Source organism: Gracilinanus agilis, chromosome 3 (assembly GCF_016433145.1).
Source record: "Gracilinanus agilis isolate LMUSP501 chromosome 3, AgileGrace, whole genome shotgun sequence".
In the NCBI taxonomy this organism is placed as follows: domain Eukaryota; kingdom Metazoa; phylum Chordata; class Mammalia; order Didelphimorphia; family Didelphidae; genus Gracilinanus; species Gracilinanus agilis.
The window spans coordinates 263,638,344-263,663,642 of record NC_058132.1 but is presented as its reverse complement, the minus strand read 5'-3'; the positions used below and the strand labels follow the sequence as shown (position 1 = coordinate 263,663,642).

The 25,299-nt window shown below is 35.6% G+C and overlaps 1 protein-coding gene across 1 annotated transcript in view; it reads left to right on the top strand.

The window, feature by feature from the left end:
* SLC4A10 (solute carrier family 4 member 10) overlaps nt 1-25,299 on the top strand; it is a 257,844-nt gene that overhangs the window by 196,342 nt on the left and 36,203 nt on the right. The window contains exons 16-19 of the mRNA XM_044669107.1: nt 13,015-13,120; nt 21,435-21,596; nt 23,886-23,999; nt 24,624-24,785. Coding sequence (XP_044525042.1) covers nt 13,015-13,120; nt 21,435-21,596; nt 23,886-23,999; nt 24,624-24,785 — 544 coding nt within the window. The remainder of the gene's footprint in view (nt 1-13,014; nt 13,121-21,434; nt 21,597-23,885; nt 24,000-24,623; nt 24,786-25,299) is intronic.

The window sequence follows — 25,299 nt, the reverse complement described above, 5'->3', positions numbered from 1 at the left end:
TTTAATTTATTTTTCTGTTACCTACATTTCCCAATATATTCAGCCATCTTCCCACCACTCTCCCAGAAAACCATTCATTATAACAAAGATCTTTTTTTAAAGGAGAAAAAATACTTGGCAACTATTTACATTTTAATTTAGTTTCACTGAATGTATAAAATGCAGCAATAACTTTTTAGCCACTTCCTCTAAGTCTCTCTCAGGATGTTTTGACCATTCAGCCCCATTCATCTTTCCTTTCACATTATCACAGATGGTAGGTACTCTCTTTTTCTGGTCCTGCTTTCTTTGATTTGCATTATTTCATGAAAGTCTTTCCAGATGTCCCTATATTCCTCATACTTGTAAATTTTAATTGTATTCAATGACCTTAATGTAACACACTTTGCTGAAACATTCTCATATTGTTAGATAAATTTAGGTTGTTTTCAGGTTTAAAGTTTTGGGGTGGGGAAGGAGAAGGAGAATTTCAAATGATGCTGCTATGAAAGACTTCAGACAAATGGTTCTTTTTAAAACATAACCCAGGTATATTCTCAAAAATTGAATGATTGGGACAAAGGTTCTGATGATTTTAGTAACTTTTACTGAGTGCTGAGTGAAATAAGCAGGACCCCACAAGTGACAACTACAATGACTACAACAAGATGGAAAGAACAGTAACAAAATAATCAAACTAGTTTTAATAAACAAAGTTGCCCCTAGAAGAGAAAAGAGAAACAGCAACTTGGAACTGCTTATACAGAGACGGGGGACTATGACTATATAAAATTGTATATCATGACCAACATAAATTGATGTAAATTGGTTTTCTGAGCTTTTTTTCTTAAGAAAAAACTTTGTTACCTTGGATGATTTACTGTATGTAAGGGAGGGGAGAGGGACATATTTGGAAATGAGAGTGGAGAAAAAAGAAGATATATCGGTAAAATAATTTTTAATTATTTGAAAAAAAAAGAGAAAGCAAAAACACCTTTTACTATGTACTACCAGATTGCATTACAGAAAGATCCTACAAGCGTGCAGTTCCAAAAACAATAAATGGTGGAACTATTTCCTCATAACCCCACCTACTTTATTTCATTGGTTTTAATTATTTTAGCAAATTCTATGAGTAGAATGTGGTACCTCTGTGTTGTTCTAAATTATGCTTCTTTGACATGAGGTTGAGCATTTTTCAAATGATTCTTAATAATTTAGGTTTCTTCTTTTAAATTTTTTCTATTTTTATACTTTGGCCAATGTGGATTGGATTAAGAATCAAGATTAATGGTTCCTTATTAATTTTAGTTGTCACTTTTACATTAATGGTATTTGCCACTAATATTTTTACCATCAATTTTTCTTTTATGATCATGGAGTATAAATATTTTTGTTTTACTGGAATTTTGATTTTAATGTAACCAAGTTCATTGATCCAGTCCCTAGTAATTCTTCTTCCTTGTTTAAGAGGGAAAATAATGAATTTTTCCTCCATAGCTGAAATAAGTGCATTATGGCATTCTTCCATCTTTTTAGCGTTTTCTTATTTATGTTTAAATAAGTTCTTCATTGAGGTATATGGAGTGGGATGTGAGACCTCTTTTTAGGGAAGATCAGTTTAGATCATTCATCTTTGTTTCCAATCCATCCCTCTCCCCTCCCTTTCTTAGTAAGCCATCCTTGGTAACAAAGTTTTTTTAAAAGGAGAAAATAGAGTTCGGCAAACTGATGAACACATCAACTCTAACCCCATTAAGAGTCTCTTGGACTATTTCATTCCTTTCCATAGCCCTTCCTCCCACATACTTTTCAGGACCTTATTTCTGGCAAGAACTAAGTTGGAAATCATGAATTATTACTTCCCCTTCCAAGTATTTAACTCCTCCAATAAGGAGTTATTCAAAATGTATTTTATCATGAAGGGTAGCTAAGCATTTAGAATCCTAACAGGATACCACTAAAATCATATCACATGGTCATTCGCCTCTGGGGAAAGGAGGAAGAGACTTGACTAGAGATGAGTTATGTGATATAATATCAGAATCCTCCATCTAGTCTCCTTTAAGGAAATCAGACAGTGATTTTACTTTAAAATTGTTGTTGTTTTTATATAGCACTTTAAGGTTTGCAAAGCACTTTACATTTGTTACTCCATTTTATCCCTACAACAACACTGTTAAGTAAGTAATATTATCACCATTTTATGAGGGAGATGAGAAAAATGAGGCCAAGAGATGCTAAGAAGCTTGTCCAAAGCAACTCAGCAAATAAGTGTTAGAGGTAGGATTTGAACTCACGTCTTTTTTTACTTCAAATCCAATACACTATCCACTATGACATCAGCCTTGAAAGAATGAGCCTCAACACAAGGAATTCAGTTACCTAGATTCTAATTCTGGTTCTCCCACTAAGTTTAGGGCTAAATTTGAGTTAATCAGTTAACAGTGGCATAACCCAAAAGAGTGGAGTTACTTGTAGGTAGTTCAGACTCAGTGTAGGACAGAAGGCAGGTTATATGGGGTCAGAAAAAATCTTGGTGTTCAAATCATATTCCAAAGGATCTGCTCTAATTTTACAAGTGAGGGCAAAGGCATTGGCCAATTTCGAGGGACTAGAGAAGACAAAACATACTTTGAGAATGGTAAATACTATTCTTTCATTGTAATAGTTCTAATACCCTTGGTTATTTGTGCATTCTGTGTGTATTGATTTTACTTGTTTCTCCACATTTTTCCATCTCTAATTCATTATAAACTCCTTACAAGCATATCATAGTAGGAAATGAGAGCAGTTAAATAGTGATAGAATCTTAATGTGGGGGGATGGCTGCTAAGAACCATTGGCACAGTGCTATGAAATTCATAATCAGGACTTTATAACAGGCAACTAGAGGGTAATTGCAAGTTTTGGAGAAGAATTGAACATAAGATACACTGGAAGTTGATCTCAGGTAGCACATCAAGAAGGCAATAGTCTAGAGGGCAGCTGGGTAGCTCAGTGGATTGAGAGCCAAACCTAGAGACGGGAGGTCCTAAGTTCAAATCCGACCTCAGACACTTCCCAGCTGTGTGACCTTGGGCAAGTCACTTGACCCCCAATGCCTACTCTTACCACTCTTCTGCCTTGGAGCCAATACACAGTATTGACTCCAAGACGGAAGGTAAGGGTTTAAAAAAAAAAAGGAAAAAAAAAGAAGGCAATAGTCTAGACATGAAATAATTAAAGCCTGAAATGGTACTCACTAGTAAAATGCAAAGAAAGGGAAGATATGTAGACATATATGTATATATATGAAAAATTCCTAGAAGCCTTTTACTGTCCTTAGTTTCTTACATCTGAGATTATCTCCAATTTATCCTGTCTGTATTTTATTTGTACATAGTTATTTACATTTTGTCCCCCGACCCTATCGCCCATTAAACTGTTAACTCCTTGAGAGCAGAAGCTTTTTGTTTCATTTTGTTTTGATTGTAGCATTTTGCCCTTTCTATTCTCTTTGCTTACTACAGTGCTTGAGATATAGTGGATGCTTAAAATTTTTTTGTTCATTTGACATAAGAAGTATTGGGAGAATTTTAGACAAGCCAGATGTATCAGGAAAAAACCCAGAAGATCCATTAAATTGGATGTTCCTTGAATGAAGAGACTGTATCTTTTATTTGTTTTATTCCTCACCCCCAACTACAGTGCTATACAGATGAAAGTGCTCAAAAATATTGAAGAATAAGTGATAGAAGGCTGGGTGGCTGAATAGGTGGACAGAGGAAGAAGGAGAAAGATTTGAGTTGAGTATGATTACCAAATGATGAGTCTAGAGACTCCAGAAAATAGTGGTCTCGAATAGTCATGAAATTTGGAAAAGAAATTGAAGAGAAGTCATCCCGTTCTATTATATTTAACATGTAGTGGTGCTGGTAATAGTTCTATTCTGCAACTATATTTTGAGCATTTGTGAAGAAGCTTTTTCTTCTTTCATATTATACTCTATTTGGGGATTACAAATGTTGATTCTCAAAGGGAGTACGATACTAGTGGGTCACCATTTTTACCCTTCATATATTCATTTAAAACTCCACAAATTAGAAGCTCCCTACTTTGGCCTCCATCATAAACTCAACTCCTTTTAAGTTTCAGAGCCCAAAGAAAAATACAGTTTCTGCCTACTCTTTCCTTTATGGCATGGGGAAAGTCACTACAACAATTCTTTTTAAAGAAGCACAAAACCACCTAATCCAGTGGAAAGACTTGGAAGTAAAGAAACAGAAGAGAAAGGGGGCATGTTGAAGGGAAAGAGAAGGAAAAGAATCCTAAGACCAGGTTAATGAGTTGAGGCCTGAATTCTTAGGAACCATTCTTTACCAGCTTAAACATTCAATGTGAGATAGTTTCCTCAGGACAAAGAATACTGTGCTATAAGGGGAGAAAAGTCAGAACCATTACTGAAAGCATTTGGAATTCAAAAGACCATGCTTGATTTCTTTCCATGGTGCATGCACATATGGGCACTTTAGAATACTATTTAGTGATAATGAGCCCAACAGTGATAACCAAGCCATGAGAGAAGGATTTTTGACCTATTCTAACACTGAACTTAAAGTAGAGTACTAAAGTGGTTATTTTTATCACTGAAGAGCCTTTAAAAAAGGTTACAAAGGAACTATTCATCCAAAAAAGGAAGATTCTGATAATAGCCACAAAGGCAAATGGAGAACATCATGCTACCTAAGGAATGAAACCAGTGATAATGACACATTGACGGTAGTTCCACTCAATTTTCTCTTCTGGAGAAGACAACAAAGAGCCTTTCCCAAATAGGAGGATTCATCTCCTCCATTAGGTCTTGAAATAAAAGCAATGACTTCCTAGGCTTGGACTTTTAATAAGAGGCTTACTAATCACCCTGTAGCCATTTGCACAATCAAGATGGCTGTGTGTTAAGGCTCTGGCTATTCTCCAGACAGTAACGAATAGTGGGACTTCTACTTGGCAGATCTTGCACTGAGAGAAATAAAATCACAATGCCACAACACACAAATTATGGGTGTCTTTTGATGCTGTTTTTAAATCTGGCCAGCAAAGTAATGCTACATCTTGGGTAAAGATGGGCTGGCTATTTTATTCTAGTTATATTAGTGGCAATAATTACTTTATCGTTGGAGACACATAAGACAATTCAAGTTGAAGTTAACAACAACAACAACAAAAATCCTTTGCCTTAGATCACCTCTTATCTGATCACTCATTTTAATTCTGCCTCTTTTATTTGTTTTTGAATAGAACCCAATAGCCTAGATGGAGGTGCAGGGAAGAGAGATTTTTATCTCATTTTATTATCTAAATCTTCAACTAGCTTATCTTCATTTAAAAGTTTAAGCCATACAATCCTAAAGAGACAATGGCATTTCCTGAAACTATTGTGGGCACATGACCATTGGCTGACTTTTGGAACACATTTGGCTTATAGCCATTTTTCAGTGTTCTTCTATCATACTAAAGCTAGAGAGGAAATCTATCTATGCAACTGAAGGAGAGAACAGCAATTTATGGTTTAGCTAGACATCTATTACCATGCTACACTGAGGATGTCAACCTCGTAGATCAATTCACCTTGCCAGACACATCATCATACTCTAAGAAAGGTTCAATGATTTGCCCAAGCTTCCCTCTTAGAGCTAAGATTTTTACCTTTGAAAGGTAGAAAAAGAGGACTCCTCTACCTGGAAATTAAAACTGCTCAAAGAGGAATGGAAGTGCATTGGGCAGGAATTCTAGGGAACTTCAGACAAGAAAAATATATTTAGTGGCTTTTATTGATGGGTACTTTAGTGCTTTTGATTTTATCAGTGTAGAGACTCCCTCTACTGAGGGAGTAGAGTCAGAGTGAGGGATCAAATAATACTTTGCTGCTTACCATTGTGATGTTGGGCAAGTCATTTAACCTTAGTATTCCTCATCTGTAAAATGAGAATGTTGAACTGGTTCTCTAAATTCCCTTCCAGTCCTAAATCTACAATTATATGATTGAAACTTAATAGATACAATGGTAAAAAATAAAAATAATGAATCACCCTTACAATCTGTAAGGCCCTCCCTAAACCTACCTAATCTCTTTCTTAAACAATAATAATATCAGCTAGCATTTGCATAGTGCTTTAGAATTTGCAAAGTGCTTTACATGTACTATCTTATTTGATCCTCACAACAATTCTGTGAGGTATGTGATATTATTATACCTATTTTACAGCTGAAGTAACTGAGGCTGACAAAGGTAGAGGAATTTTCTCAGGGTCTTGTTGGAAGCTATCCAGCAGCTCTAGGGAACTGAAAAGGTGTATGGTTTAGGTGAGAAAGAATGAAGCAGAAGCTGGGAGCTGTCATTTAGCTCATGATTGCTTCTAAAAAGCCCCTGAGCATTCTTCATTTTATAACAGTTTCTTACAAAGCACAATTGAAATTACAGAATTACATCATGATTGGCATATAGCTTATAAAAAATTTCTCTCATGAAGATTATTTCTGGATGAGACAAGGTCCAAGTTTAAAAATGAGTCTCACTTTATCTAAATGCTATTTTAGTAAAAAGCTTCCATATTTCAAAAGATATGTTGAAGAATAAGTCTTTAAGATTGTGGGGTACACGTAGTCCTTGGAAAGTGCCTAAGTGAGAGTGGAATTTGTCTGGCCTGCCATGCTTTGTCCTTGGGATATCTGGAACAAGGAAGAAGATACAGAGTAGCTTCTGCTAAATTTTGTTGTTTTTTTTTTTTGGTTTGGGGAAAAATTGTTAACTCCTTAATTGCTGATTTACTATACAGTACTTAGAGGCTTTCTATAAAACTTGAGGCTATCCTAAAAAATTAAATTAATATGCTTTCAATAATAAAAGGAGCCACAAGGAGGGGTCCAGATTTTTATCCCAGATATGCCATCCACCTTATGACCCAAACTTTTCAGGCCAAATGAGTCAATATAGGGCCTTGCCAGCTACATCAACTTTGATGGGGTCCAGATAAAAGCACCTATTAAAGATCCACTTTCTCTGAGTGGCTCCTGACAGTGTCTCATAGTTAATAAGTAAGTAGAGGCAACTACAAAGAAATGTTGGACTTGGAATTGAGAAGACATGAATTTGATTCCTGTATCAGAGGAGCTGATGTTATCCCCAAAAGAAATAGTGAAGGAAAAGAAGAGAAGAGGGTCCAGGACAGATCCCAGGAGGAAACAGGCAACTAACAGGAGTCACTTGGATCAAGATCCAGCAAAGAATATTGAGGAATAATCAGACAAATAGGAACAGAACTTAGATAAAGCAGCAGCATGAAAGCCTACAGAGGAGAAAGTATCCAGGAAAATAAGGTGATCAACAGGATCAAATGTGTAGCAAGGTCAGGAAGGATGAGGATTGAGAAAAGATGGTTTGTTCTGGCAATTAAGGGAACACCGATGACTTTGGAGAGAGCAACTTCAATGAAGAAAAAAGTAAGAAGCTAAACTGCATTTTGGAAGAAAATGATAAGAGAAAGATGTATAATCACTTAGTTACTTTCCCAAGGAGTTTAGCCAATATGGGAGGAGAAAGGAAAGGATATCTAATAATAGCTAGTGAGAATGATTGAATCTAGCAAGGACCTTTTAAGGATGGAGGAGGCATGAGTGTAAATGAAGGTGCCAACAAAGGAGCCAGTGGATAGAAAGATATTGAAGATTACAATGAAGAATGATGCTAGGAGAGCAATATGCTAAAGAAGATAGGAAGGGATATGGGCAAGTGTTTATGCAGAGGTGGTTCATTTTTCCTGAAACACTGAATTGTGAAACAAAATAATATATAACAAGTCTGGAAAAGTAGATTGTAACCATATTACTATTGTCTTTAAGTGCTATGATGGAGCATTTGTAGTTTATTCTGGAAGCATTGGAGAGCTGCTGGATATTTTTGAACAAGGATGAGATATGATCAAGCCTGTGTCTTAAAATAAATAAATGTGTATATGTACATACATACATATATATGTATGTTTATACATATATATATTCTGACAACTATATAGAGGAAATATTGAAAGGTTGAAAAATTAGAAGCAGGCAGACCATTAAAAAGAGTGAAAACAGCATAAGCATATCAACTTCACTTGACCCTACATTCCTTTAATTAAAGTCCTATTTCTCACCTTCCTTTCACTGCCAAACTTCATGAATTAGAGGTCTCACCTACCACCTTCATTTCCTTGCAACCTCCTCATTGCTTAACCTACATATTCTTGCAGTATGACTTCTGTCCCCACCCCAACCCTCAATTCTACTGAAACTACCCTCATTAAATGATACTCTTTATCAAGACTCCTTTCTCAGTCTTCATATTTCTTGAACAACCTGGCACATCTAGCTCAGTTGATGATCTCCTCCTTCCTGAAATTCTTTATAATGTGGTTTTTGTGACACCGATCTTAGAAATTATATTGCAAAAAAACTTTGATAGTATCTAGCCCAAGCTTTTCATTCTTTTGAAGATGAAGAAACTGAAACCCAGAGAGGTTAACTAGCTTGTCCAAAGTAAAATATTTATGTTACTTTGCAAAAGCAGAGTTGGGATTCATATATTCATCCTCTGATTACAATTCCAGTCTTCTTTCTACTATATAACTATGTTGTCTGTTGAGTTTGGGCAACTAGATAATGCAGTCAATAGAGCATTCGGTTTGGAATCAGGAAGACTCATCTTCCCGAGTTCATATCTAGCCTCAGACACTTACTAGCTTTGTGACCCTGGGTAAATCACTTACCCCCATTTGCCTCAGTTTTCTCTTCTTTTGAATGAACTGGAGAATGAAATGACAAACTGCTTCAGTATCTTTGCCAAGATAACCCCAAATAGAGTCACAAGGAGTCACACAACTTAAAAAAACTGAACAATAATCCTCCCACCCCTCTAACTGTTCCTTCTTGGTCACCTTTTCATTTCTTCCACTTAGCCTCAAATGGTTTCACATGTCCTTCTGGCTCCAAAAAAATGTTTAAATCTATATTTTGTCTAGAAAACTGGTTCCCAAAATTTTTTGGCCTATTGCCCCCTTTCCAGAAAAAAAATATTACTTAGCCCCCTGGAAATTTTTTTTAAATTTTAATAGCAATTAATAGGAAAGATAAATGTACCTGTGGCCATCACCACTTCTCTATATTGCTGCAGCACCCACCAGGGGGTGGTAGCGCCCACTTTGGGAATCACTGGTCTAGAAGCAAACATTCTTCTCTTCTAGGTTCTTTCTGTTAATGGCACCATTAATCTGCCAAGCACCTAGCCTTTAAACTCAGGAATCATCACTGACTCATCTCTCTCCTTCTTGCCCATATCTTGTTACTAAATCCTGATGATTCCTACATTTCAATATCTTTCTCTCTTCTCTCTTTTATCGTCCAACTCTATTAATGTTACTCTAAATCAGTCCCCTAACACTTCATGTCTAAACTAATGGTGTATCTTTTTAACCTTTCTTCTGGGACTGTGGTCATTTAATTCTGCAACAATTTCATCTCGAAGCCCATTATTACCAGATTGGGAAATAAAATACAAATTTTGTCCCTAACTTGTTTAAAAATCTTCAGTGACTCCTCATTGCCTACAGGATAAAGTCTAACCATTTCAGAATGGTTCTTTGACTTAGTCACAGCTTTCCTTTCTTTCCTTTCTAGACTTATATCCTACTATCTCAGTCCAACTGATTTGAATAAAGACATCCAGTGACTTGGATGGCAGCATAAATGGAATGCCTGGCAAATTTCCAGATGGCACAAACCAAGGAGGGAGTAGCTAACCCCAAAAATAATGAAAACATGATCCCCAAAGATCTTAACAGCCTAAAGCATTGATCTGAAGGAAAAGAGATGAAATTCAAAATCAGATTCACATTAAAAGAATGAGGAAGGTATAATTAGTAGTTATTCTGAAAAAAATCTGAGTGTTTAAATAGACTGCAAAATCAATGTGAGTGTGCAGTGTAATGTAGCAGTTATAAACATCTGTAGTAGTTTGGACTTTGTTTAAGAAAAAAATTACAGCAAGAATCATGGCTCATCATTTTGTTGACTAGAGTTGTTAATTGTTTCAAGGTTGTTCACTTTTTACATCATTGTTATAATATAAATTGTTCTCCTGTTCTGCTCACTTTAATCTGCATCAGTTCATATAAGTCTTCCTACATTTTTTCTAAAATTAAACATTGCAATATTTCTTATGCCATAATAGGACCAATGGTGCTAATGTAGAGCTGATGGACTAAATATGATGAATGAGATGCATGGTTTTTGACATGACCAATGTGGAGATTTTTCCTCTTTTATTATTGGTTTGTTTGTTCATGGGGAAGAAAATAAATACTTGTTCATTGGAAAGAAAGACCACTTCCAGAAATAAAGAGGTATTAGTCTCACTGACTATTGATTACTGACTTCTTCCATAATAAAGTATCCAGCTCTAGATGCCACAATATAAGTTGTTGGATGGTGTTAGAAGGAAAATCAGGAGAGTGAAAGACTTTAAGGCCATGTGGAATGAGAATCAGTTAAAGGAAATGGAGATTTCTGACCTGAAGATTTATGAAAGCTATCTTTAAGTATTTGAAGGGCTGTCACATAGAAGAATTACTCTAGTTTCATTTGATCATGGAGTGAAGAAGTAGAAGCCATGGGTAGATGTTAAAAGAATCAAATTTAGGCTTCATATAACAAAATCTTTATAGCCATTTAATATATCCCAAAGTAGAATAGGCTGTCTTGAGACTTTGAGAGTTCCTCCCCTTGGAATTCTTTAAGCAGAGACTTAATTTTTTTAACCTTCCTTCTGGACTGTGGTCATTTAACTCTGCAACCACTTCATCCTGAAGGTCATTACCAAATTGGTCTCAATAAAATACAAATTTCATATCTTACTTGTTTAAAAATCTTCAGTGATTCCTCACTGCCTAAAGGATAAAATATGTCTCATCAGGTATGTTATATAAAGGATTCCTTTCATGTATGGGCTGGCCTAGATGGCTGCTGATGTCCCTTCCAGCTCTCAAATTCTGTGATTCTGGTATATTCATTATACTTTAAGTACATTGTATGCTTTCCTAACCAATTTGTTCCCCATTTTGGAATTCACTACCCTTCTTTTCTCTACTTCAAATGACTTATGATTTCATAAGTTGTTTGGGCACTCATTCCATAACAAAGACCACAGCCACCCAGGGCTTTAATAGGAATTTTATGAGTCATTGTGACCAAAAAAAAAAATCACTTGCTGTGCAGCCTTCGACCAAGTAGCCCCGGTAGACAACAAATGAACCTAACTAGGCTGATCCACCATGGGGGCCTTTCTAGTTCCTTACAACCTACCAGAGTTTGTGCTCTTCTGTCATATCTTTTATACTAAACACCCCCCAGTTATTTCAGTTAAATCTTGTGGCTTTGATCACATGGCATCATTTAATATAATTCAGTTTTATAATGAATTAAATAGTGGTTTGTGTTCTGTCTGAGAAAGATGACTACTATTTATAGCATGGTTTTTTATTATGGGAAATGCACCTCCATTGCCAAGCAACCAATTTACAACTAAGTTTTTGGAAATCAACCCATTTGGAATTTGGGGGTGCCAATATTTTTCCTTATTAGATCACCTTTCATGTACCTATGACTTCACTTCCCAGTTAATGCTTCCCTGGCATTCATTGATAGAGGTATAATAACTACAGTGAGGGAGGTGAATGCCACACCTAAGAAAGGGAATTGATGAGGGAGAAAATGCCCAGAGAAGCAAACTATGGGATGAAGAATTGGAGATGTTTTACCTAGAGAAGAGAATAAAGGACACATGAACACAGACTTCAAGTATTTGAAAGGTTTTCTGAGAAAGAAGAATTGGACTTGTTCTTTTTGACTCCAGAGAGAAGAATAGGAATAATAAGTTGAAGTTGCAAAGAAGATTGAGACTTGATGTATGAGAAAAAATAGACTTTAAAAAACAGAATTGTTTATCTAATGAGATGGGAAATTGCCACTTGCTAGAAATATTTAAGCAGAGGTTTACAACATTTAGGTGACAACATAAAGTAGAATTTTTCAGTTAAGTATCATTGGATTACATGACCTCCAAGATCTTTAAACTTTGTGATTCTGTGATTTTATCTGTGATTAAAGTGTTACATTCTCCAAAAGCAGAAAAACTGATCTATATGTTTTCTCTAAAGCCATGTTGTCAAATTTATGGCATGTGTGCCAGAGCATGTTGGAGGGGGCTGCTCTCTTCCGCCTCTCCACATGCACCTGAGGATAATTCTCACATTACCCACCCTTCTGCCCAGCAGCCTAATGGGAGTGATTCCTCACTCCCCTTTCTGGGGTAAAGTGGAAACCTCACATGTGGCATGAGAGTCACAGTTTGGGCAATGTCTCTAAAAGGTTCACCATCACTGCTCTAAAGTAATAAGCTTGGGTTGCATTATATGAATAAGTAACATGTCATGTTGAAGAATGTAGAAAAATCAAGATATGTCTTCAAATTTCTGCTGCCTTTGATCCTGCTTGGTTGTGGAATTTCAAAGTAAATGGTACCTACCATATTTCCCAAGTATTAAATTTCACTGAGGCTAGTGGGACATCAGAAATTGGCCCAGTGGCCATTAAGGCAATCTATATTTTTAAGTGTAATTTTCCAGATGGAGAAGGAGCAAAAAGTGGATTGAATCATAAGCAGTAAGCTTCTTTAGGACCCAGATAATCTATCTTATTTATTTATGTTTCTCCCTCAATATCTCTCACTGTACTTTGCTTATGTTAGGTATTCAGTAAATATTTGTCGAATTGAATTGGATTTTGCTTAATTGAATTGCCTGCCCTGTTTTCTAGAGGTAGAAGAAGAGAAAAGACAACAAACAGGAGAACCAAGTGATATTGGGCTCAACTGAGCAAAAGTGCCTATTTATAGACAGTCAAGTTAACATTTGCTCATAAATAAAAATTTATGAATTAAAAAAACACTGTTTGTCTTTTCAGATGTAATTGTGTGGAACCACATAATCCTAGCAATGATACCTTGAAGGAATGGAAAGAATTCAATATCTCTGCCTCTGACATAATTTGGAAGAACTTAACTGTGTCAGTAAGTGAAATATTGAAAGATTAATGAAAGGATGAATATTATCTTTTGGGAGGCTGTTGTTAAAATTTGAAACCAATCCATCCTACTAAAACTTGGAATGTCAACAAGAATAAAATGTGCATATACATCATTAGAGAATGAAGAATGATTTTCAACCTGAGCAGTTTCAGTTACATTTTAATGAGCTAGTTATTACTTTATCATCCTCATGAACATGTTCATGTGAGAAGTAGGACTGAGTCTCATTGTGCATTTACTCTGAAGACAAATTTACATATGAACAACAAGGGACCATGACTGAGATTAAGTCAAAACACATTTAATGACAACAACGGATTTGACCTAAATTCTACCAGATGGCAAAACCAAAGCTGCCTTGTGTGGAAAGAATCTATAAGCTTTTATTTTAAACTCCCCTCCTTCCCCCCCATCCAATACTTCTCCAGCTGTTCAGGCTACACTGAGGGGGAGGGGATACTTTGTTAACATCTCAGTTTAGCTGCTGAAATGTTATTTGCAGTATTCTCTCAATACCAGCTATGGGCAGCAGAAAGGTTTGTCTATTATGGCGCTATACTCAAATCACTTCAGTATTAATATATCAAGAGAGATGGAATAATGAAGACAATTGCCTTCTATTTTGGGACAAATGTGCTATTGAAAAAAGAACCAAGGTGCCTATCTTATGAGAACCTCCTTTAAAAAGGGCAAGATATGAAAATGGCACTTTCATTTGTGGTAGGCGTAATGTCAATGATACCACTCTAGGTTGGTTGGGACCTTTTATGCTCTTAGACCAGAAAACTGCTTATAGGAAATGGGCCAGTCAGACTGATGAAGGAAGTTGTTAGGGTCAGGAAATCACAGCACCCTTGCTTTCCTGTTGCCATTTCTTTTGTTTTGTATGGTTTTATATGTGTACCTATCCTATTTCATGGTACTTTTTCTTTAATTCTCCTAGCTCCTCCCAACTGTATCTCACAATTTTCTCTCATAACTATCTGTTTTCTTTGACATAGAGTCACAGATCATGGGATCAAAGATTTAGAGTTGGAGGAGAGATCCTTGAAGATATCAAATTCAGCCCCTAAATTTTACAGATAAGGAAACTTAGGCAAGAGAGGTTAAAAATTTTGTCCAGGGTCATATAGTTACGTATATAATGTGGAATTAGAACTCAGATCCCCATGATCCCAACTCCAGTGCTCTATCCTCTGTATCATGCTATCTCTAAAGACTGGCTCTTGACTTTTTCTTCTGTCCTCTACACTGCATCCCAAAATTCTCCAGGACATCTCCACCTTGTACTGAATGTCCCACTGAGTCATTGTGTCTCCTCCTAAAATGTTTTTCCTTTTTTATTCACCATTTCTCAATATGGCCTTATTGTCAATCATCCTGGTCTTCTAAAAAAAACCTCAATGATGTCTTTGATAATTTCCTTCTCCTTTACCCTTTGAAACCATTCACTTTCTAAATTATTGGTCCTCTTCAAAAACATAGGGCAAGCAACAACAAATACTATCGATACAACCTCTGTAACATCCATTCTCTTCTTTCTATTCCCACTACCACCATCCTAGTATAAGCCTTCATCACTACCCACCTAGACTATTTCACTTGCCTCCTAACAAGCTTCTCAGTTCCACTCTTTATCCCTTCTAATATTTCCTTCACACAGCTCTTAAGATATATGTTCTTTTATATAGCTTTATTTATGTCACTCTCCTGCTCAAAAGTCTTTAGTGGCTCTTTATGGTCTATAAAAAAAAGTGTAAATATCCAATCTTACACACACAACTGGCATCGTGTTACCTTCCAGGCCTATTTTTAACTACTCTGAATTCTCCTGCTTCTGAACCTTACATATAGTGGTTCTTTTGCCTTTCCTTGTCCTCATCTGTTAAAGCCCTTCTTATTCATGAAGCCCAACTTAAATCTTGCCTCCTAAAGAAAAATCTGTTTCCTCTCCCTTTCTCCATACTTCATTGGTATTCTCATATAGCTTTATATTTTTCAACTCTCTAACGCGTTTATCGTGCAATATAGTATATTATAGCTTTCTAAGTTTGTGTTACTCCCTTACTAGACTGAAAGGTATATGAAGGGAAGAGCTATGTCTTATGTAAACTTTGTATCTCCTCTAAAATGTAACCCAGTACTTTGCATGCTGTAGATATGTAAAAAATGTCTGTATAATTACTATTACTGATTTTTATCTTTCTATACTTTTCTATCTTCAATCTTCAGCTGATTTTTTTTCAATTTTGTTTTGCTTTGTTTCAGTTTTGTCCTATGATTTCCTCGGGTTAAGGGAACTTCCCTCCCGGAAGGAAACCAACTGAATCATTGTAGACTGGCAACTGTCCTTTGACTTTTAATCTTAAGAGAGTTGTCTGGGGCACTGAGACACTAAATGGCTTGTCCATAGTCACACAAATACAATTGTGTCAGGAACAGAATTTGTCTTCCTGTCTTAGAGGTTAGCCTCTACCCTCTATTCACTACCCAGCATTACTTGTCCAAATCATATTTTACTGAAGGCCAAACAATTCCACCTATGATTTTAAAGGATAATGTAATTTCTGGGAAAGCAGTGGGGTCAGGCTTTCATGTGTTCTGGATATTAACCATACCATGTAATCCATTATTACAGGAATAATAATTAAATATAAGGTAGCCAGTCTAGCAGTTTATCTTATGAAAGAAAAACTTGCAGTTATGGCAATTTAGATAACCAAATGGTTCTGATTAAGTATAATAAGTTTGAGGGTCAAACATTGTACTATGGAAAATTTTTTTCCAATCAAAGAAAATCTAAATTGTTTTTGTTGGGTTTGTGTTCACCCGCTAGGCGTGAACATTCTGGCAGGAATTTTCATATTATTTTTCATTACTTAAAAGCAGTTTTTTACAAGGAATAATTGCTATTCTTGGCCACAAATGGCCTTTTCTACCACAAGAAAAGCTATACAGTGGCTAAGTCTTCTCATTCTGAAAGGTCTCAATTTAAAGCAGCATAAGAAAATATTCAGTTTTCCTCAAGGTTCTACTACCTATTTTTTCTATAAATGCCTTGGTACATTTCTCTATGCTATCAGTATTATCTAGAAGATCTAAAAGTAAGGTTTTGTTCTAGGTTCTACACAAAACTTGTCAGATACTAAGAGTTCTCTGGCTTTCCAGACTGTTCCATTCATTAATTATCTCACTTAATTGCTATTGCATTCTTCATATATGTTGATTCTGGTTTCTCCAACTTAGGGAAAGGACTATATCTTATTTGTATCGCACATGATTCTTTAGTTGATAGGTAAAATGGTCTTTTTTCTTCACTTTTCGGTCTTAGACAAACTCCTTTATACAGTTTAGAACTTTAGGATCTCTAGTTATAGATACAGTAAAGTGGAACCAAAAGACTTGTTGCAACTTTAATTCCTTCTTCAGAAAACAAAGCAGCGGGGTGGCTCAGTGGACTGAAAGCCAGCCCTAGAAACAGGAGTTCCTAGGGTCAAATCTGGCCTCAGACACTTCCTAGCTATGTGACCCTGGGCAAGTCACTTAACCCTCATTGCCACTCTTCTGTCTTGGAACCAATACATCGATTCTAAGGCAGACGGTAAGGGTTAAAACAAACAAACAAAAAAGAAAACAAAGGAAATGAACAAAACTTAAACTTTCTAACCTGAGACCTTGGTAATATGTATTTATTTTATATATACCTATTGTGGTCTGAGCCTTTTATTAGATGGAAAAGACTTGAGAAGAAACATTCTGATACAGTGTTTAGTCTTAAAATTCAGTTTTTCCCTTGAGAAGGGATATGGTGCTTCAGAGAAGGAAGGGTAGGCTGCAATTCATATAAGCCTATAAAATAAGCCCAGATTAAAGTAGGATGTGGTTATTTTTTGTTTGGGGGTTGGGGGTTTAGCCATTGTTTCTCCATTTGAGTGGATTCACAGAGAATAAATTAAATGAAGTTTATGTTTTCCTTTTTTCCTTGAATCTGGTAGAAAAGAGGACCAACTACAATTTATTAAGTGGATTGAGTAGGTGAGGCTTTGATTATCATATCGAAAGGTGTTTTTGAAATAGCATTTCCACCTCCAACAATAGAGATCAAGATTCAACCAAAAGAAATACAAGGCAGGGGAGTAAAAAGGCTTTAAACCAGGAAGCTGAAGAAGAGCACAAGCATTTATTAAGCACCTTCCATATGCCAGGCACTTTATAAATATCTAATTTAAGGAAGTGAGCAAGACAATCTAATAAAGAGATTGGTTATTTTAGTCTTTAGATTCCCTTTCTCTTCTATCTCTCTTCTGCTCGATCTTCTTTCAGGATTTCAATAGCATTTTCACTTGCAAAGGAATCCAGAAAAGAGTAGTAGTATTATTATACCATTAGTAATCGTGTATTTCTTGAAATAGTACAAAAGACTTTACAGACAGATTTTTGCCATTTCTTAGTGTTCTTACAAAAGTCTTCAGAGAAAAATGTTTGAAATGATTAACAAAATTGTGACCTAAGATTTTTTTGTGTTTCTTTTCATTAACTATACTGTGTCCCTATTGTTCACCAAAGTTCAACTGAGATTAAGAACTGTAAGAATGGCTGGAAAATAACAAGTGTTTACAATCATAGATCTTAAATTTTAAAGTACTTTGTAGGACACCTAGACCAACCTGCTAATTACAAGGTTAAGGAAACTGAGTCCAGAGGTTGAAATGACATGCTGAAGGCCACACAGATAGTAAAAGGTGGTAGGCAGGATTTGAGTCCAGGTTTTCTGACTCCAAATCCAATACTCTTTCCATTACACTATGAAAATTGCCTTAGGGAAAAGTGGCAAATCTCTTGCAGGAAACTAAAAGACAGACAAATTTTATTTCCACATATCTCTGTATAATAGGTATCATAACTAAGTTTTTCATCCTAATATATTATGGTTATTATGACTTTGGGGGCAAAGATTCCTATTTCATCTTCATTTTCTCTGGTCCATACCTCACATAGCCTATTTGTTGAATTAGAGGTTTTTTTTTTGCTTTCTTTTAATAGACATTGAAAACTACATTTGCAAGGACCAACTACTTATTGACAGGGATTTTTAAAGGATCATTAGTCAGTCAATCAATATTCATTAAGCACCTATTATTTGTCAGACATACTGACTGCTAAGCTCAACACTGGGGATACAAAGAAAGGCAAAAGATAGTCCCTACTGTCATGGAGCTCACACTCTAATGGGAGAGACGATACACAAACAACTATGTACAAACAAGATAAATACAAGATTATTTGGAGATAACCAATAGGAGAGAAATAGTAGTATCACGGGGAATCAGGAAAGGCTTCTAATAGAAGATGAAATTTTAGCTGGAACTTGAATGAAGCCAGGGAATCTAGTATGGGAGGAATGAGGAGACAGAGTTTTCCAGGCATTATTGGGAAAAGCCAATGAAAATGCTGCCCTGGGTTCAGAAATGAAGTATCTAATTGAAGAAATAGCAAGAAGGCCAGTATCACTGGATCTTGGAATATGTGGAGGCAGAGTCAGGATAAAAGGGCTAGTAAAGAAGGAAGGTACCAAGTCATTCAGGGTTCTAAAAAACAAAAAGAAGATTTTTTATTTGATCCTGGAGGAAACAGAGATCCACTAGAATTTATTGAGTAGTGGGGTCACACGATCATATCATTTACTTTAAAAAGATCAATTTGACATATGAAGTGTGGACTGGAGAGTGACGAGGCAGGGAGTCCTCCTCACAGGTTATTGTAATAGTGCAGGTAAATGAAATGTTAGAGGAGGAAATACTAGAGAGATGTAATGAAAGTATAATCAATAGGAGTAAGCCATTAGAAACTGCTTGGTGATGGAAATCAAAGAGGGCAGATTTTCCCAAATAGATCCAGTTGTACCACAAGGACCAATAATTCAAGGCAAGATTTGCCTCAGGTTCTCAGCGAAACAGGAAACCCGAGACCTTTAAAATATTCCCAAATGGGAATTTATATCTCAAGCCTTTTTTATTTTGAATGAAAGAAAACTCAAACTTCAGAAGACTTAATTTCTTTTCCATAATCTTTGTGTTGTATAAGCATTTTTCTCAGCCAGTCCAGAAGAAGGAAAAAAATTTTTATGGACTCTGCTGCCACCTTATGGCATAATAAGTTATTAGAAAGACTGTATAGTGTTCCATCCCTGGGAAATTCTAGAAAGCAGTGGTGGAGGATAACAGCCAGAAAAGATTTGTCCTGTTTGATACTGTGAATATGTCTATATAGTACCTCTTTCTATTGTTTTTCCCACTCTAAGTTTAAATGGCCCTAATTCTGGCCAATTCTTTTCATTGCCAAAACATGTTGAGGAGAATAATAGCTTCTGCCTTAATTTTCCTTTACCTCATTTATGGTTTTTTTTTAGCAAATGCTATACAAAATTATAATTCAAGATGTCAACTCTTCCTCCATCCCCAGGCACACACGTGAACACACACACACACACACACCACCACCACCACACTTCTTATATAGATTGTAGATTTTTTAGCCACTTTGGTTCTTTGAACTCATTTCCTTTTTGTCAACATTATTCTGGCCCAGGGAAAAAAAAGTAAGACAAGATTTGATTTGTGGTTCAAGTGGAACAGAAACCCAGTTCAGATTCTTTGGAAATGAGTGCCTCCTTTATTTTTGAAAACCAGAATAGAGAGGACTTTTTATTTGTTTGTTCTTTCATGCTGGTCTCATTCTAAATATCAATTGTTAATTGAATATATCAATATTTTTTTCATTGGATTTACTTTTTAGAATGGCTTAATTCTAGTAATGTGTGAATTATAGCAAATAAAAAATATGTAATAATGAGTGAGAGACAAACCCCAGAGTGACTCTTAGGCTGCAGGTAGATAAGCCTTCTCCATACCAGATACCAACATTTGCCTTCAACAGGCATGTGAGTGGACTGTAGGTTCCTTTACCACAGAGATCTTTTGAAGTTTTTTTGTTTGTTTGTTTTCCCTGCACCTTAAACATAATAGTTGGTGCTTAATATGAAGATACTAGGTAACATAATAAATAGGTTATTGGGCCTGAATGTGTATCTTGCTTCAAATATTAATAGTTCATCTACCTCATAGGGTTACTGAGGCCTGCTCAGACAATAAAATGCTCTGCCAACCATAAAGACTTATATACATTTTAGCAACTTTTTCTATTATTATTAACAAATTCTTGTTGAATTAGATTAGGATGATCTTACTTGCTAAGATTAAATATTTGGACAAAGAGACTATAAAAAGCAACAGTGACTAGAATATATCAAAATATACTATATTTCACTTTTTTCTTTTGTTAGTTCAATTTCTCTTTCACAAAATGACTAATATTAAAAGATGTTTTACACTATTATATCCATAAAATATGTATCAGATTGCTTATTGTCTCAGGAGTGCATGAGAAGAAAGAGGGAGGATGAGAATTTGGCTCACACTTTAAAAAATTAAAATTAAAAAAATTTTATGTGATTGTGGAAAAATTAAAATATTATTACATTTTTAATTTTAAAAAATTCTTACTAAAATGGGAATTTCTTACTCTCTGATTTTCTTTTTCAATTTTCCCCTATGTTTATTGATGAATCTAATCTTCATTCTTCAGGTCAGGTCCTTCCTCTTCTATCTATCTCTATCTAACTCTGACCTGAAATGATCTCTGCCACTTCTGAATCGCCTTTGTTTTTATCATGTTTCAGTACTTCTTCATCTTCTAATTCTATTATGTATGCTCCTTTTGCCTCTCCCACTAATTTACAGGATCTCCCTAGCATTTTACTGAGATCATGTCAAGCATCAATAAATATCTTTTGTCTAAGAAATCTTGTATTCTCTTTCATACTTATAATAAATGCCATGTTTTTGTAACTTAGATCTAAAAAGGAAAGGATTGAAGAATTTTCTTGGGGGATGGGGATAGCAGCTGGGTGACTCAGTGAATTGAGAGCCAGGTCTAGAGATGGGAGGTCCTGGGTTCAAATGTGGCCTCAGACACTTCCCAGCTCTGTGACTCTGGGCAAGTCACTTAACCCCCATTGCCTAGCCCTCACTGATCTTCTGCCTTAGAATCAATAAAGACAGATGGCAAGAATTTTTTTAAAAATAATATTCTTGTTCAGATAGTTCAGACTGATGGAACTCAAGCTATGTAAACTACTTTGAGATATTGAAACCAAAGGTAGCTACATCAACACTATATATGTTCTAGCCTCTATTGCTTCCTTAATTTCACCATTTGTTTCCATTCCCTTCAACAGGAATGTAATTCTTTGCATGGAGAATATGTTGGAAGAGCTTGTGGGCACGAGCATCCATATGTTCCAGATGTCCTCTTTTGGTCAGTGATTCTGTTCTTCTCCACAGTTACTCTGTCATCTACACTGAAGCAATTCAAGACTAGCCGATATTTTCCAACAAAGGTACCTTGGTCATCCTCTTCATTAACAGCAAGCAATATAACATTAAAAATATTACTTTGAAATGGTGTTTATATTTGAAATTATATTTATCCATCAATTCTTTTCCCATCTCCAAATGGCAATGATAGGCAATTCTAACCTTCTTCCTCTAGAACTTGGTTACTTTATCCTGGGTGGCTGCCTATATACCTTGCCTGCATCACCCATTTTCCATTGTGCCCTTCGGGGCTCACAGAGACCTTGCAGAACCCCTATGAGCCTCTATATGACATAAGATGCAAGGCTTATTGGAATATTGTTCTGATTTGTAGACGATGGGTGAAGAAAGAAGTGTCGGTCTCTTCCTCCCACCCCAATTACATCTGCATGTTTAGAATTGAAAATAAACAGAAACAGCTTAGTTCAATATTTAATGCGGCAAAGTAACACCTATAACGTCTGATCCAGCCAAAAACAAGCTCTTTAGGGGGTGAGCTGAAGATGATAATCAAATTTCCAGACAGGGAAAATGCTTCAAGTGCTGTTCCTGCCAGAGAGGCCTTCTGTTTGGTCCCCACCTCCTTCCCTTAGGAAGGTGGAGGATTTCTTTTTCCTTTAGGCTAAATTTTATCATTTAATATCAAAGTAATCCTTCTTTTTAGCCAAAACAAAAGCTATTGCATATGTTTTGTTGTAATTCAAAGACATCCTTCATAAGCTAAATCTTGCTATAATTTAAGCATGTCCTGTGAAAGAGACACAACGCACGATCCTAGTTATCCCTTTAATTATATTTTTTCATATTTTCATTGTTGATTTCACATCCATGTGCCAGTTGAAGTAACTTAAACATCCTTAGAAGCTACATCTAAATAAGACTCAGAGGTAGTACATAATTGTATGCTAAGTCTCTGAGCTCAGGAAGACCTGAATCAAAATCTTGCCACAGACACAATCTGTATGAACCTGGGCATATCACTTAACCTGTGTTTACCTCAGTTTTCTGCTCTATAAAATGAGGGGGGAGGAAGGGGGAGCAGATTTGTTGTGAAAATCAAATATTTATAGATCCCTTTCCCAGCCTGAAAGCACTATATCAATTTAAGCTGTTGCTATTTTTTTAATTTTCTATAACTGTTTAAAATTAGATAGTCTAATGGAAAGAGCACTGAGTTGAAAATCATTAGAAATAAATTCAAGCTCTAGCTCTGCCATTCACTAGCTGTACGACCTTGGGTAAATTACCTTATGGGTCTCAGCTTCCCATCTATGAAATTAAAGGGAGTAACTAAAGCATAGGATCATAGATTTAGAACTGGAAGGTATGCTAGAGATGATCTAAGTCCATTACTTTTATAGATGAGAAACTGAGTCCCACAGCTATTAAGTGATCTGCCCCAGTTCACATAGGTAATAAATTGTAAAACTAAGATCAGAATCTATTACTTCTAACACCCAATTCAGTGCTCTGTATACCACACTCACTTTTACAATGAATGCTAGAGTCCATCCCTTCCTTCTATAAAATTCTGTAATTCCATGTCTATTTTCTTAGTCCCCTGAGTGCATATCTCCTCTCAAAAATATGAAAAGTATTTTCAACAATGACCCATAAACGTCAGGCAAAATCCAGACTACCTAACCTTATTCTAGCTCCTAAAAAGTTCACGAGCTTAGAGATCTGACAGCTTTGGATTATTGAATAAATACTAAATTAGGATACAACCACCATTATTGCTATATGCCAGCTAATGTTAAGCAGCATTTCTATCTGTGGCACAAGGAACTTTGCAACTAACTGTGTGTGTTTGTGTGTGTGTGCGTGTGTGGGTGTGTATGCATATCTTGATGTGTCCTGTAGAAGATCTCTTTGAGCCTCAGACCTTTCATAAATAAAATGAGGGAGTTGACTTTGTTGTTATTATTATTAGGGCTGAGTTGTTTTATTTGTGTCCATTTTCATGATTCACTTTGGGGTTTTCTAAGCAAAGATACTATAGTGGTTTGCCATTTCCTTCACCAGCTCATTTTACGAATGAGGAAACTGAGGCAAAGAGGGATGCCTCAAAGTTCTCTTTTGACTCTGGCTCAGAAACCTTAATTCTAATCTACGTATAGGTATAGCTATAGCAATGTTTTGATTTATAAACTGTTTATGTATTGGTTTTATTTTAGATAAAAAGGTAAAGATAATAATCAAACCCATAATGATGGAATTTTGTGACTTTGTGCTGCCACAAACTTCATTTTTTTTTGACTCACAATACTTCACTGTTCCAAGTGACTTTTTCTGTTTTTCATTACATCTAGGTCCGATCTATAGTGAGTGACTTTGCTGTCTTTCTCACTATTTTGTCTATGGTTTTAATTGACTATGCCATTGGAATCCCATCTCCAAAACTGAAAGTTCCAAGTGTTTTCAAGGTGAAACTCTCCCTTTCATTCTCCTCCTATCCTTTTTCTTCTCCCCCACCCTTGCTCTTTCCACCTTCTTCTTTCCTCTCTCCTCCTTCCTCACTTCTCATCTCGTGTCTTCCACTTTCCTCTCCTTTTCTGTCCCAAATACCAATTTAAAATGTCCACAGGAAGTTTTTTTATTTATTTCCATGAGTCTTCATTTTTTAAATGGAATACCCAAGTTTTAGTAATGTCTGGTAAGTTTCATTTACCTCTCTGCCATTCTATGCTTTTTAATATATTCTTATTAATAAATGGCTGAGGTCTCAAGTGCCTCCACCATAAAGATTAAAGCCAGACAAATAATACTAGATGAATAAATAATAATTGACCTATAGACAGTGTTTTAAAATCTACACAAATGTTTACATTACTGATAGGTTAAAAGGCATATGTCAATTTAACGAGATGTAATATTTTAATTCGGTTTTATGTTAGAGTAGCTTTTCTGTCTTTATACTGAAGACGATATTTATATCTAATTACTGAATGATTATCTCATCAGTTTTCCTGGTAGTATCTGCAAGACTGCAATAGAATAGGTACTATTATTGTATATTAATGATACACATTTTTTAAAAATTCCTACAGCCCACAAGGGATGACCGTGGCTGGTTTGTTACCCCATTGGGACCAAATCCATGGTGGACAGTGATTGCTGCTATAATTCCAGCTTTGCTTTGTACTATTCTTATCTTTATGGACCAACAGATCACTGCTGTTATTATCAACAGAAAAGAACACAAGCTAAAGGTATGTTTTTAACAAACTTTTCAACTTAAAGCATGTAAATTTTATGTAACTGGAACTGATTAGAATGTCTTAGACTTTGCATATTCTGCCTCACTTATTATTTTGAAAATTGCAATTTACCACCAATTAAACTTAAACCTTAAGACTTTGATTCTCCTTTTAATGTAACCTTACACTTACATGTGTGAATTATTTTTAAGCATTCACATTCTTTCACTTTCATTCTCTCGAAAGTTTTTCTAACTAAATATTCCTTTGCTAGGATAAAAAAAAGGAAAGTCTCAAATGATAGAAAGTGGTGTCTGGCATTCTCACTGGATTCAATAAACAAAGCAATGTATTTTATTTATTCTTTAATAAATACAATGAAAGTTTTATGGGAAATGGTGAAAAAAGGAAATACAATGAAAGGCATATTTTAATTATATGCTAATTAAATATGATTTCACTTTGCTACTATGAAAACTGAAAAAAAAATTTAACTGCTACATATTTGCTGTATAGTGGTTAGATG